Genomic DNA, 27,702 nt, shown 5'->3' with positions numbered 1-27,702 from the left:
TAAATTAATGTATATACGAAGAATGTTGATCTCGTGTTATATAGAAAGCTATATAACGGTGTAATGTCGATGTATTTGATAATTTATTAACGATTTGAATTTTGTTTTTCAAACTATGTCGTTCTGTATAGCTATCGAGACCAACAATCGGGGTGGTTATAATTCGCGTCACAATCACGATAAAATCACTACTACCATTCATACGCGGTAATTATATTTGTCAGTCATGTAGAAAGTAGCAAGCTTAATTATAATTTATAGTTATTTATTTCTAAGCGGCAGATTTCGTTTACGGTGAAGATAAGACGATCCTGCTACTGCTTGTCGATTACGCGCACCGGTTGACTAGCCGTAGCTGAATGTTATATTTACATATCGTACAAAAGATTTATGCGCAACGTAACGCGTTGACAATCGAAAAAAAGGTCAGTTTTTTCGAATTATTACGCTTTTTAGAAAGCGCCGGTGCCGAATTATATTATGAGAGTGATCTCATTAAATATCTCTGTCAAAAACGCAGGTTTTTTGATGCAATTTGAAAATAGATCGTTGATTTATATTTTTGTACATAAAGTATGTAGATATTTCTTGTTGAATATGGTGCATAAAGTAAGTACATATATACGTATATATATAAAATAGTGCAATATGCGGATTACTTGTGTTTGCAATTATTCAGTAAACTTTATTTTTGTTCTTTTTCGTAAATGTATGTATAGTTAATTGTAAGTTATTTAATAATGTCGCGCAGTTTTTCTTTATCGTATTTCGAATTGCATTGCCATGTAATATGTTAATTTATTTGTCGGACATATATTCTACAATATATTTATCTTTGTTAACGGTAAGAATTATATAATATATTTCGTACATGCACATTATTCGAGTATGTTACATATACTTCATATAAATATGTTTTTTCTAGGTTATTGAAAGGAAAGCTCCCTCACAATTTGGCGCCAGATAGAAAAATCGGGGCGTTCCCCTTAAAGTTTCCTTAATCATCTAACGTGGGCGTCGCGCGCGATAAAACTAGAAATATATATGATTATTCACTCTTATCCGGGCACTCGCGTTGTTTGGCGTGATAATGGCTAGACACGATAAGTCTTACTTGTTTTGGTTTAACAATTGTGAGCGGATGTAGCAAACGAGAATTTTTATTATCCGATTTTGCAGATCTATTTTACGATAAAACGATTATCAACACTCTCAAACTATCCATTGAAATCGTTGTCCTTATAGTTTAACATTAACTATCGGACCCCAGATTCGGTTGATTTTGCGTAACATTAACTACTTGTTAAGTCTAAATTTGTTAAATGTATGTGAATCTTCCTCGAGTTAAAATTTTTGACGATGGATATAATTCTTTTCTTTCATCAATAAGCGTTATCACTTGACCATAACTTTGATGCTCTTCGGCAAGTTTGGTGTGGAACCTTTGTTAACACTGGCGGCTGTAGGCCTCATAAAGCTGTGACTCTTCGAGCTGACTCGCGGCTGCATCAATCGACTCTTCGTTGCAGACGTCTTATCACCGGAAAGAGGTCGACTTCCTAAGATTGATTGTCGACCGATGCCGTTTCCGCTGCTACTGCTACGCGAGATGATCGGCCGGCCTCTTATCACCTTTGGCATCCCAGGCACCATCTATCGATTAACGATAAAAATTATATCAAACATTACGAATAAAATAACAAATTTCTTCGTTTTACGATGAATTGAGGATATTTTGTTTGATAACAAATAATAAGATAAAAAGGTGAGAAAAAAATCATAATGGCGTTTCATCTATTGGAAAAAAAAGGGGGGGAAAAATCGTTCAATGGAAAGCTACTACATTGACATATAATGAGTAGTATAATCAGAAGAGAATTAAAAAACGCTCGTAAGAAACTTGGAATGTTTCTACTTTCTCTACTTGAGGAATTTGGGATTTGTGAATCTTTCACGAATATACATATAAGAATTAAATTAAATTATACCTCAGGTGCTTTCCTAACGCCCCTCACTGCCGGTCCAACGCTACTGCCGCTGCTGCTACTTCTACTGGCGGGTATCCTACTGACGGTAATTTGACGAGGACTCGATCGTCTTTTGTCGATTCCGTCTTTCGGTGGCAGTGGACTGTTCGATGGACTGCTCTTCCTTAGATCGTTGGTCAGCGCTCGGATGGCTGAGGTGTAGCTCCGCAGATGCGCGTGATTCGTGGTCAGATTTCGCACAGTGTTGACGGACGTTGCGCTATTCAGCGAGCTCCGTGAGCTACGCAAGCTACTTCTGGAACCGGAACGTTGCACTTCACCTCTCGGCGTTCCCGTATCGCTTAATGGAACAACGTTTGAAGTTCTTTTCAAAGAATCAGTCTTCCTCAATGCGATCGACTCGCGTTTTGTATCCGCGGTGCGCTTCGGCAAGAAGCTGGATTTCTCCGATGCGTTCCTCGCAGTTGTCTTCTTGTCGAACGCCTTGTTAGAAGTCGGCAATTTGTTGACGGATGCTCTTCGACCATCCAGGTCGTCATTGACCATCATCGTAATGGCGCTACGTCGACGCTGTTCGCCCCCGTAACCGCTTAATTCCGCCGGCGAGCATCGCGTTGAGTCATGCGTGTCCGTCTCGTAATTGCCTGAGGACGTCTCCTGACTCAAGGTCTCCGATACGAGGCTCTGCGTCTCTTCGAAGCCCTCGTCGTTCAATTCCTGATCTTTGCTCTTGCCGGACGACGGCGGCGGCGGCGGCGGCGGCGATGTCACACTTATATCGGGGATAAATCGGCTGCGGAACATAGAGTTCTGCCGAGTCGTCGACCGATCGCGTGGATCATCCGCGGATCGGATATCCTTCTCGAGGAGATCCGTGCGCTTCTCTTCTTGTTCCTCTACGATCTTCGGCGCGTCATTCTGCTCGCTCTTCTGATCGCGTGGCGAATTTCCATTTCGTGAAAAGCTGTTAATAATTTCCTGATCTTGATTCACTTGACTAGGTGGGTTACTGGTCAAACGAACCGCTTCCTTCACTTGACTTGGATCGATCATACTCCGATGACGCTCACGGCTCGTCACTGCACGTTCGGCGAGCACCGTAACAGGCTCGCGCGGCCGCGATTCCTGCATCACCGGACTCAACACAGTGTTGGTCACCGCCACCACTGGCGGTGGTTGGCTGACCGGAAGTCGCGAGTTTCTGTGGCCCGTTATTGTTGCCGATGTCGATGTCGTCGATGCCGAACGTGATAGACGCTGGAGGTCTTCGCCGGAACGCGCAATCTCCGCTAGCGCGGCATCAATGTCGCGCGACAACGGCGACGAGGCGGCATCAATGTCACGCTGCTTTAGCTTATCCTGCCAGACGCGCAGCATGATATCCGTGTCCTCCTTATGAATTTCTTCATCAGCTAGAGCGAGAGTATTAGGCCGTTGCGCCGCGGTCAATTTTTCGTCGACCAATTCGAGATTCAACACGTCCGATTTGTCTTTATCTCCAGTGGGATCTTGATTTTTCTTGTACCTGCGAGTTCGTCGCGTCGCGGAGTACCTATCAAAGTTACCTGGGAACCGAGCGAGAGATATATTATTTTACCGGCGGAAATTGATATATTCTTATATACTTTCAAAATTCTAAATTATATAGAGATTAAAAATTTTTATCTATCAGTTTATCTGAATTAGAGTGTTACAATTGGAAGAACGGAAATTTCGTGTATATATTTTTTATTTCTATACTTACCAGTGCCAAGATCCGTGGGGCTAATCGGTTTCAATATCGCAGTCTTTATTTCTCGACTCTGGAGGGAACTGTTGCAACGTTCTCTTTTGCAGGGTTCCTTCTCGACGGGTTTCACCTCCTTCGGCGGACTGAACAACCGTCTGGTTGCCGGTGGTGTCTCTATGTTGTCCGAATCGATCTCAATCTTATCACTGACTCTTTCCTCGTCGGTAGTCTTTCTGCCGAGCTTGGAGAATCGCCGAGTTGCAGGTGCTTGCGTTCCGGTGTACGGCTGCCTCAGATAAATCGTTAACTCGTTCTGCGTATCTAAATTTATCGCGTCATTGACCTTGTTCTTCCTTCTGTCCTCTTCTCTGATCGCCTGTGAATAGTGTGAATGCATAATGGCATAATTTAACTCTTTGAAACTTTAACTTTATTGGAAAATATTTTATTACTTTTCTCTGTCGGACTTTCTACTTATATAATTAAAAAAGTTCTCGCGCTTAGAAAATTCATTCTTTGGCTTACGAATTATTATATTTTTATTTGTCACCAAATTAAGCTTTGATAAGTTGGCTCTCATTTACCTGCAGAGTGCTCGGCATAAGGGCATTCTCAGCACTGTGTCTCGATCTAAATCTACGGGAATAACGCGGATCAGCCTCTTCCGTACTATTTGGTACGTTCAAGCTCGATTTTCGCCAGGGTGACTTGTCTTGAGACGATAGCGGTTGAGCTTCTGGAACGAACGATATTCTCGGTTAAACTCATCGTCGAGTTATGTCGATTACTATGGATTGCCACATACTAGCGTGTTTGTTATAAAAAAATTAAGTAAATTAGGGCACCTTCAATGGCCTCCATCGTGCGCATCACGTCCGTTTTCTCGACGGACGGTCGCCAGTCATAAACTTCGGAAAATCCTCTTTCGAGCATAGTTCGGTCTTCCGTCAAAGTGTTCATCGGACTTTTGCCTTCGCTTTCTGTAATTGGACACATCTTATGTTAAAAAGAGCTTGGCATTAAAAAAATATTTCGATATTTGCATAAAATAAAGCTTACCCGAATCTTCGAAGGACCGTCGGTTCGCTTGATGCAATTGCTTCGCTCTTCTCTGAAGTTGCTCACCCGCACGATCCTCCTTCTCATTTTCCGATAGCCAAGCTTCGATTTTTTGTCGCCAGGCTTTCCTAATTTCCACAAAAGATGAATTAATTGAGTTTTACTAATTGTAAAAACAATTTCTCTTTTTATTTGTTTTCATTCGTTCTTCGCTTTATATTATTTTCTCTTTATTTCAAGTATTTACTTCAGATATAGAAAAATGCAATTCAAAAACTGTCGAATATATATAAAAATTATGTTGCCACTGACTTACCCGGTTGGCTTTGCTTCCTCCTCTTGCAGAAATGATTTATTTTCCGCGAGAGGAGATGGCGAGCTCGGTCGTTCTCGATCTCCCGAAAAATCAGCATTTAGCAAATCTCCTCTTCGCGATTGTCCACGTGCTCTTCGTGCCCATGATCGATCTTCCATTTTTTTAAACAAACAGATTAATTTTATTTTATTTTTTACAGTAACTAGAACATTACAAGCGCGCGCGCAGCGCGCGCTATTTGACTTTTTACTTTAAAAATAATAATAATTGCAATTTGATTTTCTTTATCTTTCATTTACATTAATCAAACGTCTTCTGCAATTTTAAATAAAAAAATTTAAAGTTTAGTTATACATACATACATACCTACATACCTACCTACATACATACATACCAACATACATACCTACTTGCATACTTACTGCTATCTAGCTACCTAGCTACCTAGCTACCTAGCTACATATTTATCTAGTTACGTTCGCTCGTTTGCTCCCTTCCTTGCACCCTTTTTCACTCACTCACTCACACACTCTGTCACTCACTGGCTCACTCCTCGCTCACTCCTCGCTCACTCGCTCACTCCTCGCTCACTCTTCGCTCACTCGCCAATTCGCTCACGCGCTCACTCCTCGCTCACTCCTTGCTCACTCCTCGCTCACTCGCCAGCTCGGTCACTCGCTCACTCCTCGCTCACTCCTCGCTCACTCCCGGCTTACTCCCGGCTCACTCCTGGCTCACTCCCGGCTCACTCCCGGCTTACTCCCGGTTCACTCCCGGCTCACTCCCGGCTCACTCCCGGCTTACTCCCGGTTCACTCCCGGCTCACTCCTCGCTCACTTCCGGCTCACTCCCGGCTTACTCCCGGTTCACTCCCGGCTCACTCCCGGCTTACTCCCGGTTCACTCCCGGCTCACTCCCGGCTCACTCCCGGCTCACTCCCGGCTTACTCCCGGTTCACTCCCGGCTCACTCCTCGCTCACTCCCGGCTCATTCCTGGCTCACTCCCGGCTCACTCCCGGCTTACTCCCGGTTCACTCCCGGCTCACTCCCGGCTCACTCCCGGCTTACTCCCGGTTCACTCCCGGCTCACTCCTCGCTCACTTCCGGCTCACTCCCGGCTTACTCCCGGTTCACTCCCGGCTCACTCCCGGCTCACTCCCGGCTTACTCCCGGTTCACTCCCGGCTCACTCCTCGCTCACTTCCGGCTCACTCCCGGCTTACTCCCGGTTCACTCCCGGCTCACTCCCGGCTTACTCCCGGTTCACTCCCGGCTCACTCCCGGCTCACTCCCGGCTCACTCCCGGCTTACTCCCGGTTCACTCCCGGCTCACTCCTCGCTCACTCCCGGCTCATTCCCGGCTCACTCCCGGCTCACTCCCGGCTTACTCCCGGTTCACTCCCGGCTCACTCCCGGCTCACTCCCGACTCACTCCCGGCTCACTCCCGGCTCACTCCCGGCTCACTCCCGGCTTACTCCCGGTTCACTCCCGGCTCACTCCCGGCTCACTCCCGGCTCACTCCCAGTTCACTCCCGGCTCACTCCCGACTCACTCCCGGCTCACTCCCGACTCACTCCCGGCTTACTCCCGGTTCACTCCCGGCTCACTCCTCGCTCACTCCCGGCTCATTCCCGGCTCACTCCCGGCTCACTCCCGGCTTACTCCCGGTTCACTCCCGGCTCACTCCCGGCTCACTCCCGGCTCACTCCCGGCTCACTCCCGGCTCACTCCCGGCTCACTCCCGGCTTACTCCCGGTTCACTCCCGGCTTACTCCCGGCTCACTCCCGGCTCACTCCCAGTTCACTCCCGGCTCACTCCCGACTCACTCCCGGCTCACTCCCGACTCACTCCCGGTTCACTCCCAATTCACTCCCGGCTCACTCCCGGCTCACTCCCGGCTCACTCTTCGCTCACTCCTCGCTCACTCCTGGCTCACTCCCGGCTCACTCCCGGCTCACTCCCGGTTCACTCCCGGCTCACTCCCGGCTCACTCCCGACTCACTCCCGGTTCACTCCCGGCTCACTCCCGGCTCACTCCTCGCTCACTCCCGGCTCATTCCTGGCTCACTCCCGGCTCACTCCCGGCTTACTCCCGGTTCACTCCCGGCTCACTCCCGGCTCACTCCCGGCTTACTCCCGGTTCACTCCCGGCTCACTCCTCGCTCACTCCCGGCTCACTCCCGGCTCACTCCCGGCTCACTCCCGGCTCACTCCCGGCTCACTCCCGGCTTACTCCCGGTTCACTCCCGGCTCACTCCTCGCTCACTTCCGGCTCACTCCCGGCTTACTCCCGGTTCACTCCCGGCTCACTCCCGGCTTACTCCCGGTTCACTCCCGGCTCACTCCCGGCTCACTCCCGGCTCACTCCCGGCTTACTCCCGGTTCACTCCCGGCTCACTCCTCGCTCACTCCCGGCTCATTCCCGGCTCACTCCCGGCTCACTCCCGGCTTACTCCCGGTTCACTCCCGGCTCACTCCCGGCTCACTCCCGACTCACTCCCGGCTCACTCCCGGCTCACTCCCGGCTCACTCCCGGCTTACTCCCGGTTCACTCCCGGCTTACTCCCGGCTCACTCCCGGCTCACTCCCAGTTCACTCCCGGCTCACTCCCGACTCACTCCCGGCTCACTCCCGACTCACTCCCGGCTTACTCCCGGTTCACTCCCGGCTCACTCCTCGCTCACTCCCGGCTCATTCCCGGCTCACTCCCGGCTCACTCCCGGCTTACTCCCGGTTCACTCCCGGCTCACTCCCGGCTCACTCCCGACTCACTCCCGGCTCACTCCCGGCTCACTCCCGGCTCACTCCCGGCTCACTCCCGGTTCACTCCCGGCTTACTCCCGGCTCACTCCCGGCTCACTCCCAGTTCACTCCCGGCTCACTCCCGACTCACTCCCGGCTCACTCCCGACTCACTCCCGGTTCACTCCCAATTCACTCCCGGCTCACTCCCGGCTCACTCCCGGCTCACTCTTCGCTCACTCCTCGCTCACTCCTGGCTCACTCCCGGCTCACTCCCGGCTCACTCCCGGTTCACTCCCGGCTCACTCCCGGCTCACTCCCGACTCACTCCCGGTTCACTCCCGGCTCACTCCCAGTTCACTCCCGGCTCACTCCCGACTCACTCTCGACTCACTCCCGGTTCACTCCCAATTCACTCCCGGCTCACTCCCGGCTCACTCCTCGCTCACTCCTCGCTCACTCCTGGCTCACTCCCGGCTCACTCCCGGCTCACTCCCGGTTCACTCCCGGCTCACTCCCGGCTCACTCCCGACTCACTCCCGGTTCACTCCCAATTCACTCCCGGCTCACTCCCGGCTCACTCCCGGCTCACTCCCGGCTCACTCCTTGCTCACTCACTCGCTCACTCCTGGTTCACTCCTCGCTCACTCCCGACTCACTCCCGACTCACTTCCGGCTCACTCCCGGCTCACTCCTCGCTCACTCCTCGCTCACTCCTCGCTCACTCCTCGCTCACTCACTCGCTCACTCCTGGTTCACTCCTGGCTCACTCCCGGCTCACTCCCGGCTCACTCCCGGCTCACTCCCGGCTCACTCCTCGCTCACTCACTCGCTCACTCCCGGCTCACTCCCGGCTCACTCCCGGCTCACTCCCGGCTCACTCCCGGCTCACTCCCGGCTCACTCCCGGCTCACTCCTGGCTCACTCTCGGCTCACTCCCGGCTCACTCCCGGCTCACTCCCGGCTCACTCCTCGCTCACTCCTCACTCACTCACTCACTCACTCACTCCTCACTCACTCTTATTCACTCACTCACTCACTCCTTACTCACTCCTCACTCACTTCTTACTCACTCCTCACTCACTCACTCACTCACTCACTCACTCACTCACTTACTTACTCACTTACTCCTCACTCACTCACTCACTCACTCACTCCTCACTCACTCTTATTCACTCACTCACTCACTCCTTACTCACTCCTCACTCACTTCTTACTCACTCCTCACTCACTCACTCACTCACTCACTCACTCACTCACTCATTCACTCACTCACGCACGCACCCCATCCAAGTCGCTAACCCATGTGCACACTGCAAACGAAGTAAAGTTCACATGTGTTTGCAGGTTTTCAATACAATGTCTGGTAACGGAATTAACACTTACTCATTTTACAAGTACACCCATAAAAAAAGTAAACAAAGACATTGCTTCGCTGTGGTCACACACAAACACACACACACACACACATTTAAATTTTTGTCTACAAATTATGGATTTCCTACTTACCGACATTAAAAAAAATTTTTTTTGAATCGCCAAAAATCCTTGCATGTTTTTTTTCACTAAATGAAATTTTCAAAATTTGAACTAAATTGGAGATTGATCCGTTTCGGAAGCTAAATTATTTGTACATATTTTTATGTCTGAGTTTGTCAGGTATTAAAAAAATTATGATAAACATTTATAAAAATATTTAAAATAAATATTTATACCATTATTATCAAAGAATATAAAAAATATTTCAAGTTTATATACCACTAGACACCACAGACGCGTGCTTCGCGCGCGCTACTTAACTTTTTATTTTTTACCTTTTAAAAATAAATTACAACAATAAATGTATAGATAATATTTATACAAATTTGACAGCTGTCAAAATTCAATTGCAATGACAGCTACTCTTGCAACACGAAGTAAGCGCAGCGAGAGAACCAATTGGCATCGCGGAAAAGCGACAACAATGATCTTCGAGAAATGTGAGCAATCGACTTTACATGCCTTTTTTTAGATAGGAAATTACAACAATAAATGTATAGATAATATTATTTATACAAATTTGACAGCTGTCAAAATTCAATTGCAATGACAGCTACTCTTGCAACACGAAGTAAGCGCAGCGAGAGAACCAATTGGCATCGCGGAAAAGCGACAACAATGATCTTCGAGAAATGCGAGCAATCGACTTTACATGCCTTTTAGATAGGATAGGATAGGATATCTTGTAGCGCTATGAATTATTATCAATTACCTAAACTTCCCCATGATTTTCTTTCCCGAGTATTATCTTGTCCGGACGTTCGTAAAAAATCCATCAAATTTCCATCATCATCCTCGCAGGGTATTCTACTTCTGCGCCGACGAAGCGTACCGTTAGGCGTGATATCTGTCGAGTAAAGTGCCGTGAGGAATACATGTCGCGATTACATGGTGCTGTTTGCAAATGTGAAATGTAAAAGATTTCGCAGAAACTTGTAAAGAATTCGAAAATGTTCTTTTCTTATTGGCAACAGCTTTATTAATTGGGTGGAAGTAACGTTTTGTAACATAATTTAAGGAGTTTTTATTTCGCAACTTTTTCAAGTTGTGATACGATACCTGGTGAGTAGGTATCTTCTTTGGTAGACTGTTGATCAGGACCGCCGGAACATGATCCCAAACGACGTCGGATGCTCGGTGATCCAATGACGGAGATGTCTTCGTCCGACGTAACACCGCCATTTTGCAACCTTCTTATCTAAAATATTGTTGACAACTTTTTTACTTGGCTCTTCTTACTTCAATCGCGTATTTAAGATTTAAAAGTAAAAATATATTTATGATCCAGCAAAAAGGTAATTTGTGAAGTTTATAGAAACATTTGATTATCTCACACAAAGCATATTCTTATTACGTTTGATAGATCTTGAAATATAAAAGTATACCGAATAGAAAACAAAATTTACCTTGGCCTCACCACGATTATAATTTCTCTGAGATAAGGCAGGTTCAAAGAGCCCATAGTCCATCAAGTTAGATTCGGATTCCGAGCCGGGAGTTTCCGCTTGATTGCTTACTGCATATTTAACAGATATTAATTTTTGACATCGAAAGCGAAAAGCAGGAGAATGAAACGTGCTCTCATTAAAAAATTTGAAATTTGTTTATAGGAACTCGAAGTATGGCGCTTAATTTACCGAAAAACAGCAGTTCGAAATTACAATCGTAACATGTGGAACTGCGCTGATTTTTATAAAAATCTGCATCACTATTTTTTTTTTTTTTAAGGATACGCATACACCACTTACGCAATCGTTTTCTCGCCAGTAATTGTTCCTCGCGCTGTTTACGACGCGCCAAGATCTGCTCCTCCTGAATGCGACGTCTTTCGTTCTCCGCTACCGCCTGGTTGAATTTTTGATAAAACTGATGGAATATCTTGAAGCACTCTTCGATTTTGAATGTGTTTGTATCCTCGCAAAAAAATTCCGCGATCGATCGTCTCACTCCCTCAAGCTCTTCCATATCCCTTTTTAATTGATCCATTTCTCGCTCGGCCATCTGCTCAAATATCAAGCAAAAGTTTCGTTTTATTGTCTTTATTTAAAAAATTTATCTTGTATTGCATGTATAATCTATGAATATAATTGTTATGTTTGTTACCTGAAGAAACTGTGCCATTTGTTTCTGTATTTCGTTTTCGGTCGAAGAAAGTTGGATCTGATTTTTGATTTTTTTAATTTTTGTGTCCAAACTATTAAATTCATTGGTCAATTGTTCGATCGTTGTTCTAACAAAAAAAAAAAAAGAAACTTATGAGAAGAACGTTTCTTTCATAATCGTTATACAAATAATAATCCTTACTTTGTTGCTGCTTCTAAGGCAGTCATATCTTTCGCAAAACTTAGCAAATCCTTTCGTTTTCTCTCGGCTTGCTAAAATATAATTTTTCATTACGAAAGTATACGTTTACGCTTTAAATTGTTAAAGACACGCACACATTATATTTGATTTTACATACAATTATGCCTAACTAACTGATTAACGTAATTTACCAATGCTACGTAGTGTATCAGATTCATTCCTGGCTTGTTCGCGCGAATTTCTGTTAGCTTTTGCAACGAGGAAAGCTTCACGCCCGCTGCATTGCCAGCATAGCCACCCTGTAAAAATGCGATAATCGATTCTTGTCGTATCAATATTGTTTCAGAATTGAGTCGTTCAACGAGGAGCGAATACGTACTGAGTTGAGAAAGTTACCAGCTACCAAAACCATGTACAGCACCTCTTGCAGAGGCTTATTCGTCATAAGATCCTCCCCAGCAAGTATCATTGAATTGATGCTCGGTTCCAAGTAGCTCATATTCGCGGCAAATTCTTCCTTCAGTAGCATGCACTCGATGCGTAACTTATAACTAAATATCGATAGTGTCATTATTTCATTTTTAATTTAATTTAATGGGAAAGACATTAATCTCTTTTTAGATATATTTTACATATATAACCAACTATTACTTTGGCACTTGGATAAGCTGCAGAAAGAACTTCTCAGCGTTACCGAGCTTCGACTTGTCGCCATCGAAGTTCTTGAGCATCTCGAGCTCGTCCACTTCCGGCAATATTTTTAGCAGACCACGCAATTTCTCCGCGCCAATATCATCGTGTCCGCCCTCCTTGATCAATTGGATTATGTCCTCGTTTGAACTGAAGAAAGAATATGAAAGTGCGCGAATAATAACGATAATAATACAATGAATGAAATGCACCTGCAGTGGCTCTATTAATTTTTATGACAATCATTTTCTTATCTCGAATATTGGTTTATATTTTTGTAACTCTCCTCTTATCGTACCTTCGAAATTGCTTCAAGAAAATATTAACGTTCAGGCTCCTCTTCCCATCGAGTAACGCGATCTAAATTAAAAAAAAAAAGAAACAATCGAAAGTAAACGTTGTTCTTTACGGGCAGAGCGAAATAGCGTTTAAATGAGAGCAACCTCCGTCGGTTCTCGACGACGTCGTTCGGTGTCGGCGCCGGTACCGCACGAAATCGAGTAAGTCGCCGGTGGTACCATCGGCGGCACCTGTTGACAGAACAAGCCCTCCATCTCGGCCCAATCTAGATCCGCCATCGGGGAATTTTGATGCTCGTTCGCGACGAGGGACCAGATGTTCCGTTTGCCAATCACCTATGACGTAAAAGTAAAAAGAAAAAGAATTTGATTATTGTAAATTTAATTTTTCATCCCTCCCTTTGTTTAATTTAAGAATTTTCTGTATTTATATATAATTTAATATTTATTATTTAATTCAAGAGTTTTTCCAAATCTTTGGAGCGGAAAGCGTTATTTAACATGCGAATCGAACATGCATTTCTCTCAAATACCTTATGATTAGGTATCTTGTTCCAGTTGATGGTTTTCATCTTTGTTCTAGGGGTGGGAATTTCTTGTTGCGGTAGCAGTCTGACGTGATTACTGGGCGGTTCGGGGGTAGGTGCGCGTGCAACGGAAGGCACGTGTAGGGGTGGCGGCATCGGCGGCTCCATCGGTGCATCAGACGTGACGACGTTGGCGAAAAGCGGTGGCGGAGGTGGCGGCGGTAAAACAAAACCGCTACTGCTCGACGGGGGTGACAGACTTGGCGTCACCGGAACTGCTGGTGGCGGCGGTGGCGGTAAGGGTGCCGTTGAACTGTTGCTCGTCGGCAGCGATGCTTTTCGCGACGTTCCGCACGTCTGATCGACACCGCGACAATGGCAGCATAGATTTGTCTGCTCGAGTTTCGTGAGTATCATTATATCGTTGGATGTATTTTTCATTTATTTATTCTACTTCATAATCGATTATGAAAAAAGAAGAAAACGAGAAATTTTTGAAATGGCACTTTAAAGACAAATTTTTCGCTTTGCAAAATCATTGGGCAACCGACAAGGAGCGTGGATAAGTCAACGTGTGTAAACGCACACTTTGTGATTCATCGACACGTAACGTGGTACGGGTTTCTTCTTTTATGGACTTGCGTCTTTCGGTCAAGTACGGTCAGAAAGTAAAAGTATATGGCGGGTGTTACATTAGCTTACGTTAGTATAGTTGACATTGACGACGATTCTCGCGATAGTGGTCGCGAAATTTAAGTTGATCTGACGTAACGCAGAATCTTCCTTTGTCGACGGATACGTCGCCGTCGGTTGTGCAATCGGTGAAAGCCCCCCCCCCCCCTCTCCCACCGCCCCCGAGAAAAACAGTCATTACGGATAGAGTCAGTAAATTTACCATCGACTCTCGCTTACGTGGAAGGATTACATATAAGTCATCCTTGTCACATTTCTAACAATTCTTAGGAAAGATGGGAAAAGCGTCAGGTGAAGTATCGCGAGTTTTATTTTGCGAAATAATTTTACGAATCTTTAATAGACACATTATCTCTTTTCTTTTTAAGAAATAAGAAAAAATGCGGATATTTACTTGTAGACTAGGCGACCTCAATAATTTGGTGGCATCCTCGCGACTCTCCAGTAATGTGGCTCGATGCACCAAGGTCTCCGCAGTGTCCCATGCTAAATCGCTGGCAGCATCCTTCGGGTCCAACCGCAGCAGATGCTGCAAGACACTCAGAAAGGGTATCTCCTGCGGAGTGTCTGCGACCTGTGGATGTTCTGCGTTTTGTCAGACGTTTCTTACACGAGCTCTCAACTCAATTAGAAGCCTTTGAGATAGATTTTATAGAAATAGAGTGGCAAGGGACTTTAGTGAACGATTAGTTGTAGTTAATAATATAACGTGATGCGCTCGTTTAAAAGACAGAGACAAGTCGCGCATAGGAAAAAAATTAATTGTTCCAAGATTGACCGCAAATATTTATCGAGAACATCGGCGGAAGCTGGAAAATAGAGCAAATGCCGGAAGTCGCTCACTTGGCCAAGAATAGCGTAAAAGACGTCCACGTGAGAAGAGAGATCGATCCCGGGCGGTCCGTGGTTCGTGAGCTCCTCGTCGGTTTCCCGTTGATCGTCAAAGGCGTCTAGCTGTACTCTCACATCTGGCGCATGATTTTTCCTGCAAGAACAATCGTCATCACCCCAATCCGTAGACACTTGAAACTCTTATCATGCCGTTCTTCGTCTTATTTCCGACAGGTTTGATTCTCAAATATTCTTTCTGAGGATTTGATTCTTATTAGAGTACGGCATATTCTTCCTTTGCTCTTATTTTTAGGCAACCTTGCCTCAATTCAGTATTTTAAAAAAAATTAAAAACGCAGTTTATTTGTCGTGAAAATTTCCATCCACCCTATTTGTCACCTCAAGAACAGCTAACAAGATGTTATGATAAATACCGTAAATGTACAGTTAAATTCTGTATGCGAACAAATCGAAACGCGATTGTAAATCGCGAAATTAGGAATTTATAAAGAATATGTATTTCATTCACGAATCACGGCGATTTGCAACTTCAAAGTGCACAGAAATACACTGAAAAAAAAAAATTTACGAAATTGAAATAAATATTTTTTCAAATAGTACCATGCAGAAGTTTTTTAAAAAATAAATAGTATCTTATTTGAAATAAATATCATTTATTTTTTACAAAACTTCTGCATGGTACTATTTGAAAAAATATTTATTTTAATTTAGTAAATTCTTTTTTTCACTGTCGTCGCAGATTTCGGCGTCACAATTTTCCAATCCAATAAATAGATCGATGTTGGCGTGAACTGATCTAGGCGTTACTAAATCACTAAACAAGTTTAATCACTCGCGACATTATTCAATTAAAGTCACTCCTTGATACATTTAAGGATAAAATCAAAACGTTTGTAGAGAGAGAGAGAGAGAGAGAGAGAGAGAGAGAGAGAGAGAGAGAGAGAGAGAGAGAGAGAGAGAGAGAGAGAGAGAGAGCAAAAAACTTGTCGGTTGACCATCAATATTATGATAAATTATTAGGTAAATACACGATGTAGCGATTTTAAATTTTAAAAGTCGAGACGAAGACGCGCGATTGAAATTCAAACTGTGAGATAAGTCGAGCATCCAGAATGGTCTGGGTAGCTTCCAGTTGCGTCCTACCGAGAGAACGTACCAAAATACTCTTCGCGGCACGGCGGTCCAATCCTGCCCATCGATCTTTGCTACGAGCAAAACAGAAGTGGATAAAGAAGAACACGAATGTGAGCACGGCAGTGACTCATGGAAAGCGATGCCGGCACGCATCGCGTGAAGAGGAGCAATAAGAGAATAAAATTCTCTAAAACGCTTTCTTCTCTCCCCTAAAATAATTGAAATCTTAGCGCGTCGCCCATAGCAAAACGGACATTTGTCCTATTCTACCTCGTCAAGTACATTATACGAATGTTTTTCGTAATATCCAAAGAGTAGAAACAAACACATCAGTCTGAAAGCACACGAAGAACTTCTAATTTCTCGAGAAAAGAAAACAACAAGATTCAATAAAATGGCGATGAGATTCATCGACGATGCATCAAAAATACTCATCCAAGAACGGTTAATATTTTTTTACCAAGTGAACGCGTGTTAACTTATTTCGCGCGAGTCGTCAAGCGGTTGTTGTAATGTAGGTCAACAAAGTTGAGAATCCATTGGGAAAAAAATGGCGCATCCTTCCTTTCCTCTATTCTTTTCTTTCTTACCGTTAATTGACGATCACGTGAGTGCCGAGAACGAAGGCTTCAGAAGGGAAAATACGACGAGGAAGAATAAAATTGCCGGTCACGAGGATCCGAGAATCGGAGGCAAAGCGGAGAACGCCGGCCGGCCGGCGCGTCGCGACGTCGGATGCATTTCTGGCTCCAGCACGGCACGAGATACGGTCGCAGGTGCATCGGTGCCGGTGATGAGTTAATTCGAGCTTTCCTCGCTTCCCCTTTCTCCCTGTCATGACGTCACGACCCTTTCTTATCCCTTCTTCTTATCTATCTTTCTTCCCCCCCCCTCTTCCCCCGTGGTCCCTCTTTCTGCCTTTTTTATTTTTCTTTTAATTATAAAAACTTTGATCTTTAAGTTTGAAACATTTATTAGAAATAATATTTTTATTTGCTAATTAATTCTCTTTGCTTCTCTCTTCTCTCTCTCTCTCTCTCTTTCTCTCTCTCTCTCTCTCTCTCTCTCTCTCTCTCCCCCTCTCTCTCTCTCGTCTTCGCTCGCCGAGAATGTGTCGAGAATGCGCAGAGGGAGACAAATCGCTTAGATTCTCCATTCTATTTCTCGCTCATCGCTCGTCACCAATGAACATGTCGTTCCCATGACTGCGATCTTCTCGATCGTTACACACGTAAGATTAATTACGATAAGGAAATAAACATTGTTTTGCGATATTTTATATAAGAGAAGACCATTGTGATTCGAAAAGAGAAGGATGTCTATCGACAATCGTAGGAGTAGAGTATGTATCTCTTTTGACGATACATTATCGAATTATTCTACAAATTTAATTCTTTTTCTTGTGTGCAAATCGTGATGCAAATTACATGGTACCCTTTCGAACGAATGTGTATTTTTATCCTAATTTCTCGATTGCGCTAATCACGTTAACGACTGTTTGCCCAACAACTGCGATAAGTGGTGTATAACAATCGCGATACGTTTAAAATCATCGACGAATACCTTGAGATATGATCTCGAAAAAAATATTTCGCAATTCCCTTTCAAGAGGAAACAAGAGATTAAATTGATTTGAAAATAAAAATTGTTGTTTTCCATACAAACAGGCGTATTGCAAAATTATTTAAAAGGCAAAATTATATAAAACTTTCTATTTGCCCGTCTGCGAAACATTAGGATAAATCTGCTGAGTTTGAACCGTTCGGGAAGTAAAGTAGAAATTTGAGTTATTTTAAAGGGTCACGGCACTTTTGTATTAGAAAATTTAGAAACATTATTTGGATTAGTGCATGCAAGTGAATCGGTGTTCAGGGTCGTCAGTATCTTCATGACAGGAGTCCTCGCTCCGTTAGTGAACCAATCCTTTGTGTAATTATCTTCGCGTGACATTAGGCGGCGTGCAAAGGAAAAGGTGTGGGTACAATAAAGCGTCCTCTTTCGTAACATTCATTATTATTTATTATTCCACAAATGTTAAGGTGTTAATAAGTTAATCCGGCGGATCCGGATCGTCGTCATAGTGTACTCACCGCAGCTCGTTCAGGATCGGCAGGAGTTTAAGTCCTGCAACGGAAATTTGTGTTTTATGTATGTGTGTGTGTGTGTGTGTGTGAGGACTTGAACAGATGAAGAAGATGTAGAATAGACAGAAAGGGAATAGAATCAACAAACTTTTTAAATTAAATTTCAAGTTAAATCGCCAACATAATAAATAAACTATGACTGTATTCGAAGGCTGTATGTTTCATGTCAAAGTTAAATCGTCTCGTTTATTTTTCGTTTAAGTAAAGAATTTTTCTAGGAAAGGGGCGATCGTCAAGTGGTCAGTCTCGAGGCGACAAGGAAGTAGTACCCGCCAAGAAGATTCGAGTGCCGCTGTCTTTCACTCACCGATGAACTCGTTGCGAATACGTATACGGTCCTTGAGCACCGGCGTCGAGATGACCAAACAATTTATAAACGCCAGCAGTGCCGTTTGATAATCCTCGACCGTCGCTTTCTGTAACTCGTCGACCACGACTCGCAATCGATAACGCTCGCTCTTCCGCTCCTGCATTCGGACATGGATCACCGTTTAAGATCGGAGTTACCGCCCGCTTATTTTCAATTTCGGGGGAAAGAAACGCCATCCCGGGATGTCGGCGTTTACGTCGCGACGAGCAAAGAAAACGGACAGTCAACATTCTCTCATCCACGTGAAATTGGCAAATTTTTCGGTTAATTGAAAAAAAAGGAATCTCTCTCTTTCTCTCTCTCTCTCTCTCTCTCTCTCTCTGTTTCATGTTACCAAAACGAAGAATTGCTTTTGAATTTTGTGCAAATTGAAATTTTCCGATCTACATTGATCGAGCGTAATTAATTCCGCTTCATAAATCCATATATTTCTACTTTCTTAAGTCGCGTGGTACAACGAAAAAATTTATCTCTTACAGAGAACGATACTGATTTGTCCCCTACATACAAGTTGCATCTAGATAGAAATATATATTTCGCAACACGATTGGTTTGCGACAGTATAAAAATGGTGGATATTATAGAGATATTACGGCAACTGACTCTTGCTTGCGCGGCATGGCATGTGTAGTGCGTTTAGTAGGAGTATATTATTAAGCGCGGTGCGCGCTTCGTTCTTTTGTTCATCGAAAGATCTTGAACCATGACTTTTACCTAATCGTGGCACACGATTACTTTACAACGATTACCTCTTCTATATCTGAAATGCCATGTGCTCGTTGCAAGTTGTCGCAGTTTCAACAGTCGACGTGGCCGACCTCCCTCCTCCTTTTTTTTTTAAAGCGGTTTCGTTACGTCTTCATCGTTCAAACGTGCGGCGCGCAATGATAAATCGGCGTAAAGTACAGGCAAAAATTGTACTTTTCGAAATATAATCACCTGATACGTGTGAAGAGTATCGATGGCTCTTTGCCTGCCGTCTTGGCTGTAGACGCACAGCGCCGACAGCAACTCCACGACTTGCTTCTTCACGGATGGGCACGCCGTCTCCAATGCTGCAATCATTGAGAGATATAGAGGCGTTAATACGCGGCACGATCTCGCGAGATTACGGAATCGAGAACGTCCAACAATTTACCTGAGGCAAGCTTGACGCAATAATCGGGATTATCCACGATGTAGTCGAGACCGACGTGGGAATCCATATCGGCTGCCTCTGCGGCTGGATGCTGCTCTTCCACTCTGCAACGGTATACGAAAAAGAAATTCTACATGTAGATTCTTCAACGTGCAACCATTGTGCACGTTTGTTAGGTCGGAAAAATTAATTTGTTGACGTGTATTGCGAAGGTAGTTTTATGATGTTACACTTTATTAAACGTAATTAAAACGTTAAAACCGCGCACGCCTATCTGATTTATAGATTTGATATCTCACTGGCAATAAACGCTAATTACTTTGGTGCCGAGCGCATGTATAAAAGGAAACGGCGCATTAGCGCGCATAATTCTTCTTAATCCATCGTTAAAATGAGACGCTACCGTGTTAGAAATGGAGACCACGTGATAAAACGTAATGCTGTTTAAAGTTTCGCAATGGACAATAAACTTCTCTTACAATTAATACTCAGTGGTTCCGCTTTACTTAATTTTTTTTAATTTATTATAATTTATATCTGTCTTGAACAAAGAGATTAGATGATATTCAGTCGACAGTGCAATTTTGTTACGTTCATTTGAATCGAAAACTCATAGAAACGATTAAAAAATGTTAAATGCGAGATCCAAGATGAAACGCTAGCCATCCGTCACGGCTTAGACGAGCTAGATCGAGAAACAAGCAACGCGTTTCTGTCTCTCGAACTATGACTCAATCGAGCAAAAAACGAATTTCCTAGGCATCGTCTGAAGACTGTGATCGCTTTGTATTAAAGCGTGAAAACGCTTCATTTACGCTTCGAAGATTAATGATTCTTGGGAACTGACTCTAGACTCTTAGCGTATCGTTATCCTCGTAAAACGTCAAATTTGCAATAACGAGTCAAGTGGATCGAGGCTGTGAAGCGAGGTCTAGGTTGAAGCTTAAGAGTGTGTGCGTGTGTGTGCGTGTGTGTGCGCGCGTGCCTGAACATATACCGAGCTAAGCTTATAATATGTCGTTTCTACGGTTACATTGTCCATAAAAAGAGAAAGGTCACCGCGTAGAAAGAAGACGATAGAACGGGCAGAGAGAATAAAATGTCAGACTCGTAGCATCACGGATATTGACGTTTGCCATGGCGTGGAGGTTAACATGCGAGAGATCGTTGGCACGATCGCAACAATATTCCTTAAATGTAGACGAATTCCGTAGACGGAACGCGGTACCTGCAAACGTGAAACGTTCCCGCGCCACGTGTGCACACACAATATCGTAACTTTCGCATTCGAAAAAATTCGAGGTATTACACTCGCGATCGGCGACGATCGCCGATTGTGCGACCGTTGCGTCGCACCGGATGCAGATGGTTAACGGAATGGAGTGAGAACATTGCTGATGCCAGTCACGACGACTGAATCAAGCGATGGCGCGTAGAAAAAGGAGAGAGAGAGAGAGAGAGAGAGAGAATTCCGAAGGAGCGACGGGACGACAGTAATCGGACAATAATAGTAGCGACGAGTAACAACGAAAAACTTGGATTAACGTACGTTATACTTGAAAACACATGCGAAAAGAGACTCGAATACTCTTTCGATTAGTCTTTGGCTAATTCGATTTCTCTCTGGCCGAGATTAATTTGTCGAGGAAAGTCGCGCGTTATCAATCGGCTGAATTCCGTTCGGTCCTAATTCCGACCGCGGTCACCGCGGAAGGAAGTACAAGGAGAAAGACCATAGGATTGCGTCACCATGCGTGCGCGTGTGCACCGTATCTCGTACTAGTCACGCTTAAAAATAGATCGGAGGGATATTAAGGAGCCACACGAGCGGGGAGTAGAGACGAGACGAGACGAGAGAAATCAGATCAGATCAGAGACGAGACGAGACGAGACGAGACGAGACGAAAAGCACGCCGCCACCGGTGTAGCTAGACTGGCCGAAGGCACCAGGGCCACGATTCTGTAACTCGTTAAGAGGTGCGTTGCGCGGCTTTTTTACCATACAAAATATCTGCGCAACAACTGTATAACGATACCGATACCTCTTAACGAGTTACAGAATCGCACTACAGGCCGCTGCAATTCCGAATATAAACGCAGTCAGGTAAAAGCCCACGCGATGATTCACGCAAGTGCACCGCGTGCTGCTGCTGCTGCTGCTGCTGTTTGCCGCCTAAGCACGCTCGCGCGTGCCAGGTACACGCGCGCAGGACGGAACTTCCTAGGCGAGGCATATCGTTCCTCGAGAACCGACGGCGACGCGACCTCGAAGCGCGCGCGCTTTTACGGCCGCTGCCCATCTTAGGAAGGCCGCGAATGATCTTGAAGTGACGATCTTGCAAAAAATCAGGTGCGCCCCGAGCGTACGACGAGAGCGATGAATTCGAAAAGGAATGCGTCGGAGATCTCTAATCTCTCTCTACTTCCCGAATAAGAATAAACAATCTCGGGATACACTGCTTTTTTTACATGTATAATATGAACACTAATAACTAAATTCTCTTAGATAAAACTGAAGAATTACGTCGTCTATGAATTAAGCGTTATTGCGTATCGATGCCAACTATGGACGTCGCGACAGGATGAACGTAACTTAAAAAAAAAAAAAAAAGTTTTCTGCGCAAGGACATCTTTCCGGAGAAGAAAAAAGATCGAGGGAAGAAACGCGCCACTTCGAGCGGATGTACGAAATTGCATTCGGCAGGTTAACAACGATTTGACGATAGCTGCTAATTGTAGCGTAGGAAGGCTCGATTGAACACACACCTGCACATATGCGAGTGCTATACGCACCATCGCCGTGCGTATAAGTAAAATGGCACTCGCGGCGGTCGCAGGATACCATATCGGGCACCTTGTTGACCTCGCCCCCCCTTCTCTCTCTCTCTCTCTCTCTCTCTCTCTCTCTCTCTCTCTCTCTCTCTCTCTCTCTCTCTCTCTCTCTCTCTCTCTCTCTCTCTCTCTCTCTCTCTCTCTCTTTCCCTCTATGTCAGTGATTGTCGATCGCTCTGTCCCCCTGAGCTCACCCACCATCACACTCCTCCCTTCCCACGTCTTTCACTCGCGACAAAAGAGGTTTTGGTTGTTGTCAATGTCGTTCCTCGGCTTCGTCACGCCGAGAGAAGCGCGATCGGCGCGATCTCGATTCGATTTACCTCTTCAGAGAAGTTGGTTCCTTGGACAAGATCAGTATAACGACATTAGATTTCGCAGCTCCATCAAAACGGGAAACGAACAAGAGATTGTCGATGCGCTTGGGATAGAAACAATCTGGCTGCAAAATTTGTATATACTTAGATAGGTTTGTAAGAGGGAGGAGAAAGTTAGCTGACGACACTCTTTTGCATTACAATCCAGCTAGAGTCGGGTTAGAATGGAAATAGCTAAAAGATTACAAAATCGCATAGAGGATGATTAACATCCTGGAAAGTTTATCGATTGAATAGAGTTCATAAGTGGTATCCTCGATTATTCACATCTTATATTTAACGCGCGGTATATTGTCTGAATTTTGAATTTTATCTACCTTGTACTCACAACCCTGTAGAATGCGATTTCGTTTGAAAAATCGAACAATCGCAATTTACATTCTTCAACGTAACCGCGGCTAATTTTTTTATACATAGGTGTTTAGACTATCTTAATCTAAAATACAGTTTTATGAAAAAGAAGTTTTATAAAAACGGCATTCGTAGAATCCGTAAATCATTAAGAATTTGATTGCCGAAGAGAAACGCGAGTGGGCGGTGCGTGTTCTTTGGAAAGAATTATAATCTGGTGATTTAGCGGCATCGCCATATGAATTAATAAAAAACTGGAGAAATAGATTTAAACCAAAGAAAAAAAGAAAAAATACGTTTCACGTACTCCTTGAATATTCATTCCATCTGTTTTCATCAGTGGAAGATAAAATGATATACATATAACACAAAAGTCTTAGAATTATGAATCGGTGGTCTCTCAAAGTCGCTCAAACATGATGCTCGAAGAACATAAACTTTAAACGCCTCGATTAAATATGATCAAGCAAGAACATGTAATATGTGTGTCGAGCAATTGATATACGAGCTATTTAGATTCCACATTTGCATGAAATAAAATTGATCGAAACTAACTCATTTAAAATTATCGAATCAATACTTCGATAAACGCGAGAAGCACGCGATTGTACATGAATCGCCTAGTTATCTCATGAGAGAGTAGCCGATATTTTTATCGTTATCTATCAACGCGCCAAGTGATTATTTTCCAATTCAAGCGGTGCATAAAAGCAAGGCGCGGCGCCCATCGATTACGCGACGATCAAAAAGACTCGGGCGAAGGTAGGCATCAACGTCTCCATATAGGGCGCTAACCGAAGACGGTGGAAGGCCTTTTAGATCCTAACCTGAGCCACTCGAAACCTCTTACGGGATAGCCTTGACCTCGCGATGAGTTTGGGAGAGTCGAAGGTTTAAGTCGTGCTAGTTTCGACGATGTATATGTATTAAAAAACGAAATGACAGACAGAATTTTCTCATCTTTTCAACATCTCGCGTTATTATAGTGCAAGTTTGTTATTTCATACTTTATCTATACACGATAAATTAATACATAAAATGTGAAAAATGATGCGATTAAAAGAAAATTGTATTGAGATAAACGAAATATTTAATTTAATTTAACTAGAACACAATTATACTCCGCTTCTGGCATCAAATCTATTTTTTTAATTTTACGGAATACAATTTATGTAAATCATTTAGGTAGATCAATTCGAGTAAGCAGGGCACGACTGATGCACCGACAATGTAAGGTTGACATCAGAAATACGCGAAAAAAACAGAACAGGTCTCGAGAATCCGAGACTCGCGATCATAAACGATTTGCTAATTGTGTCTCGTGGAATTAAGACAAATCTCGGGCAGAAAAGTACGTCCAGAAGAGTAACGAACAATATCTCGTTCATTGAAAGTACCGTCACGTTTCTCGAAAGCCGACATGAAAGCGAGCAAAGGCATAACGCGATCGTCCTTGCCCGAAGCGAAATGAAATGCGCGATCCAGACGATCGAACATAGGTACTAGATCGTTAGTATTTTTCATCGCGCACGTGGCGGCGCGCGGCGCGGTGTCGATGTCGTCGAGAAATCGGCCGCCACTTCGTCGAGATTTGCATTTGACGATCAATTTTGCACATCCTGTCTGCTGTTTACGTCCTTCGAGCGCGCACCCGGAGTTGCATGTTGAACGGTCTCGATAATTGAATCTATCGTAAAAGATTATTTAAAATAAACACGATAAAATATCTTTTAATTTAAAAAAAAAAAAAAATAATAATAAGATAGTTGCAAAAAATATTTTTTAACAATCGAAACTCGGAAGCGCTCTGTTTACTAAAAGTAGAATCACGTTTTTTAATTTGTAGCTTGAAAATCAATAATAAATCAATATTAAATATAAATATAATTCAACACCAACTCTGTAATTTTTGTTTTTTTTTTAACTTTTTTACAATTTATCATACAAATTGTCAAAAGTTGATTTGTATAGTAACGTGACTTGTGTGTGTGTGTGTGTGTGTGTGTGTGTGTGTGTGTGTGGTGTGTGTGTGTGTGTGTGTGTGTGTGTGTGTGTGTGTGTGTGTGTGTGTGTGTGTGTGTGTGTGTGTGTGTGTGTGTGTGTGTGTGTGTGTGTGTGTGATCGTGATACATTATTACAATGTGGTCTCATTCTCTCTATTGATTTAGTGATAGTCGTCAGGATCGTCCCTTTTTCGATGAGAAAAAAATGAGTCATTGCGGATCAAACTCGTATTAAGCTGTTCTTTTACTGTTATCATACATTTGCCTCATTCCGTCGACGTGTTTGATTGATACGTCGATCGCAATCGCGCACACTGACATACAAATCTCTCTTGTTAAATAAAATGTCACGAGGAAAAAAATTTTCCACAATTCTATAATTGTATGCCATTAAACGCGGACGCTAGGCGAGTAATTGACGAACACTGATATGCAAACGACCCACTATCGCCACACAATGACAACAGGTAGGAAGGCTTGTTGGCTTATTTAAAAACTTCTGTACTCTTATTCTTTATTTTTTATTCTGTAAAATTCATCGTGATTTCGAGTTATTAGTAACTATAAGAATTGATCTTTAAAAGTAGTAAATCTATAAAAATAAAAGTTCTGCAGTCATATTTTACAAATATAAAATAATATCAACGTACCATTCCCCATTTTTACGCTATAAAAAATTACCTAGTATATATTTTATTATAATTTGTCAATAAAATTTTATCTAAACTTATATGTATATACATACATATATATATATATATATATATATATATATATATATATATATATATATATATATATATACAGACACACACACATACATATATACATACATACATATAAATATATAAACATATATAAACATATATATATATATATAAGTACACACACACACACACACACACACACACACACACACACACACACACACACACACACACACACACACACACACACACAATGTGAAGCATGTGCTACGTAATTCTTTTCTTTATTTATTTTATAATCATAACTGTAACAAAAAAACGATAAGAATTTGTTATTCTAAGGCCAGTATTCATTGCTGAATCTTATATTTAAGATCATCTTAAGTACTGTCTTAAGATGTCATCAACCAATCACAGAGCCGTATTAGCATCTTAAGACATTCCCAGCGAGAAACGATAATGAATTCGACATCAATTTGACGTCGAATCGATGTCGATTCGATGTACTATTTCTCACTGGGTTACTTGAGACGATCTTAAAATAAGATTCGACTATGAATACCGGCCTAAGCTTTAAGATAATTCTCACTATGTTGAAATGACGTGGTATAAAGCTGCCGGCGTTTTTCCGTCACGTTTATATTTCGCTTGCACGATTAAATTCTTTCCGATGGACTCTCTCTCTCTCTATCTCTCTCTCTCTCTCTCTCTCTTTATCTGTCTGTCTATTTCCGAAGGCGAAATAAAAGATTGGATAAGATCAAATAGATATTTTCAACTGATACATTTTCTCCAGGCCTTGCAATCGAGAGCATGATTATCACGCAGCGCGCATTCGCCATTTCTAAATGCCACATTTGTTTACCGAGTAACAGGGTCGGTTTCACTAAGACTTTTGGAATTCGATGACATATTACATGATATTTATTTTATAACTTTTTTTACATAGATAAAAATTTTTTAATTACCAAAATAATTACTCGTATAGAAATTACAAATTAACTCACAAAATTAATTACAAATTAACTAACAAATTAATTACCATATAAAATAATTGTGCAACACGATATCAACACTGTTAAGAGTTATAAAAAATAGGCCCTTAATTTTAAATAATTTCTACATTTAAAATTAAGGGCCTATTTTTTATAACTCTTAACAGTGTTGATATCGTGTTGCACAATTATTTTATATGGTAATTAACGACAAATATAATTTGCGTATAATCGAAGCTGATCTAATAGTTGATAAAACCGATATGAAAATCGTTCAAACTACACTTAATGATTGTGTATAAACGCATGAAAGGCATACTTTTTGCAGTATAATTAAAATAAATTAATATCTATTATTTTGACGTTATATAAAGAGAATGATTTAAATGGAACATTAATTAAATTTATGGTGTAACATTAGAGCGCGATGTAATGTGAAAGTTATTTTATTATTTCTTGCACTTGTAATTAGTTAAATATATACGGTATTATTCCATATTTCAAATAAACACATACCTATTTTAATACGATGTTCTCTATTATAAGTTAAAGCTCCATGGATCAAAATTGACCGAAATTGACATAAAGTAGCGACCCTGTTCGCGGTGCCATCGAACAAAGTACCAACACTGTACCAGCACTAATCGCTTATCGCTAAGTGAAACCACACCTCTGCGACCGTGACATGAGCACTTAACAATCTTTCTTCTTACGAACTATTCTTGCGTTACGAAAAAACTGAAAATCCAACACGAACGCGCGAAAGATATTACCTGTGCTGGTAAAGAAGCATTGAAGTCACTATGCGATGAAAATCGCACACGGTGGTTGAATCGTGCAGCAGGTTTGCAGTCTTTTCTCTGTATTCCCTCGCCGTTTTTAACCCAAAATATGCATTCGTAACCTATCTTAT

At 43.0% G+C, this 27,702-nt stretch overlaps 1 protein-coding gene across 2 annotated transcripts; it reads right to left on the bottom strand.

Annotated features, from left to right (window-relative positions):
- Positions 1-61: 61 nt before the first annotated feature.
- Positions 62-21,061, bottom strand: LOC105834370. Of its 2 annotated transcripts, none has more exons than XM_012676789.3 (26): positions 20,753-21,061; positions 19,525-19,628; positions 19,326-19,441; positions 18,324-18,483; positions 17,963-17,996; positions 14,730-14,871; positions 14,281-14,460; positions 13,200-13,586; positions 12,811-13,002; positions 12,666-12,727; positions 12,329-12,517; positions 12,057-12,228; positions 11,869-11,976; positions 11,678-11,748; positions 11,477-11,603; positions 11,122-11,374; positions 10,780-10,889; positions 10,433-10,571; positions 10,086-10,220; positions 5,093-5,243; positions 4,777-4,904; positions 4,563-4,697; positions 4,302-4,453; positions 3,733-4,093; positions 1,989-3,553; positions 62-1,653 (listed from the first exon to the last, which is right to left on the bottom strand). In XM_012676789.3, the coding sequence occupies exons 1-26, from the start codon at positions 20,809-20,811 to the stop codon at positions 1,396-1,398; spliced, it is 5,490 nt and encodes a 1,829-aa protein (XP_012532243.2). In that variant the 5' UTR covers positions 20,812-21,061; the 3' UTR covers positions 62-1,395. The 2 variants fall into 2 exon arrangements, with proteins under 2 accessions (XP_012532243.2, XP_036144520.1); XM_036288627.1 differs by having other exon boundaries at positions 4,302-4,450.
- Positions 21,062-27,702: the final 6,641 nt, after the last annotated feature.

This window comes from Monomorium pharaonis, chromosome 1, assembly GCF_013373865.1.
Source record: "Monomorium pharaonis isolate MP-MQ-018 chromosome 1, ASM1337386v2, whole genome shotgun sequence".
In the NCBI taxonomy this organism is placed as follows: Eukaryota; Metazoa; Arthropoda; class Insecta; order Hymenoptera; family Formicidae; genus Monomorium; species Monomorium pharaonis.
Note: the sequence above shows the minus strand (reverse complement) of the source record. Positions and strands in the feature narration are given on the sequence as shown.

Excerpts from the sequence above, each read along its gene's own strand:
- LOC105834370 (XM_012676789.3), bottom strand. The coding sequence starts at position 20,811 with ATGCGAAAGTTACGATATTGTGTGTGCACACGTGGCGCGGGAACGTTT. Across the intron at positions 11,749-11,868 it reads TGATACACTACGTAGCATTG|CAAGCCGAGAGAAAACGAAA; the intron begins GTAAATTACGTT and ends ATTATATTTTAG. Across the intron at positions 11,604-11,677 it reads GCCTTAGAAGCAGCAACAAA|AACAACGATCGAACAATTGA; the intron begins GTAAGGATTATT and ends TTTTTTTGTTAG.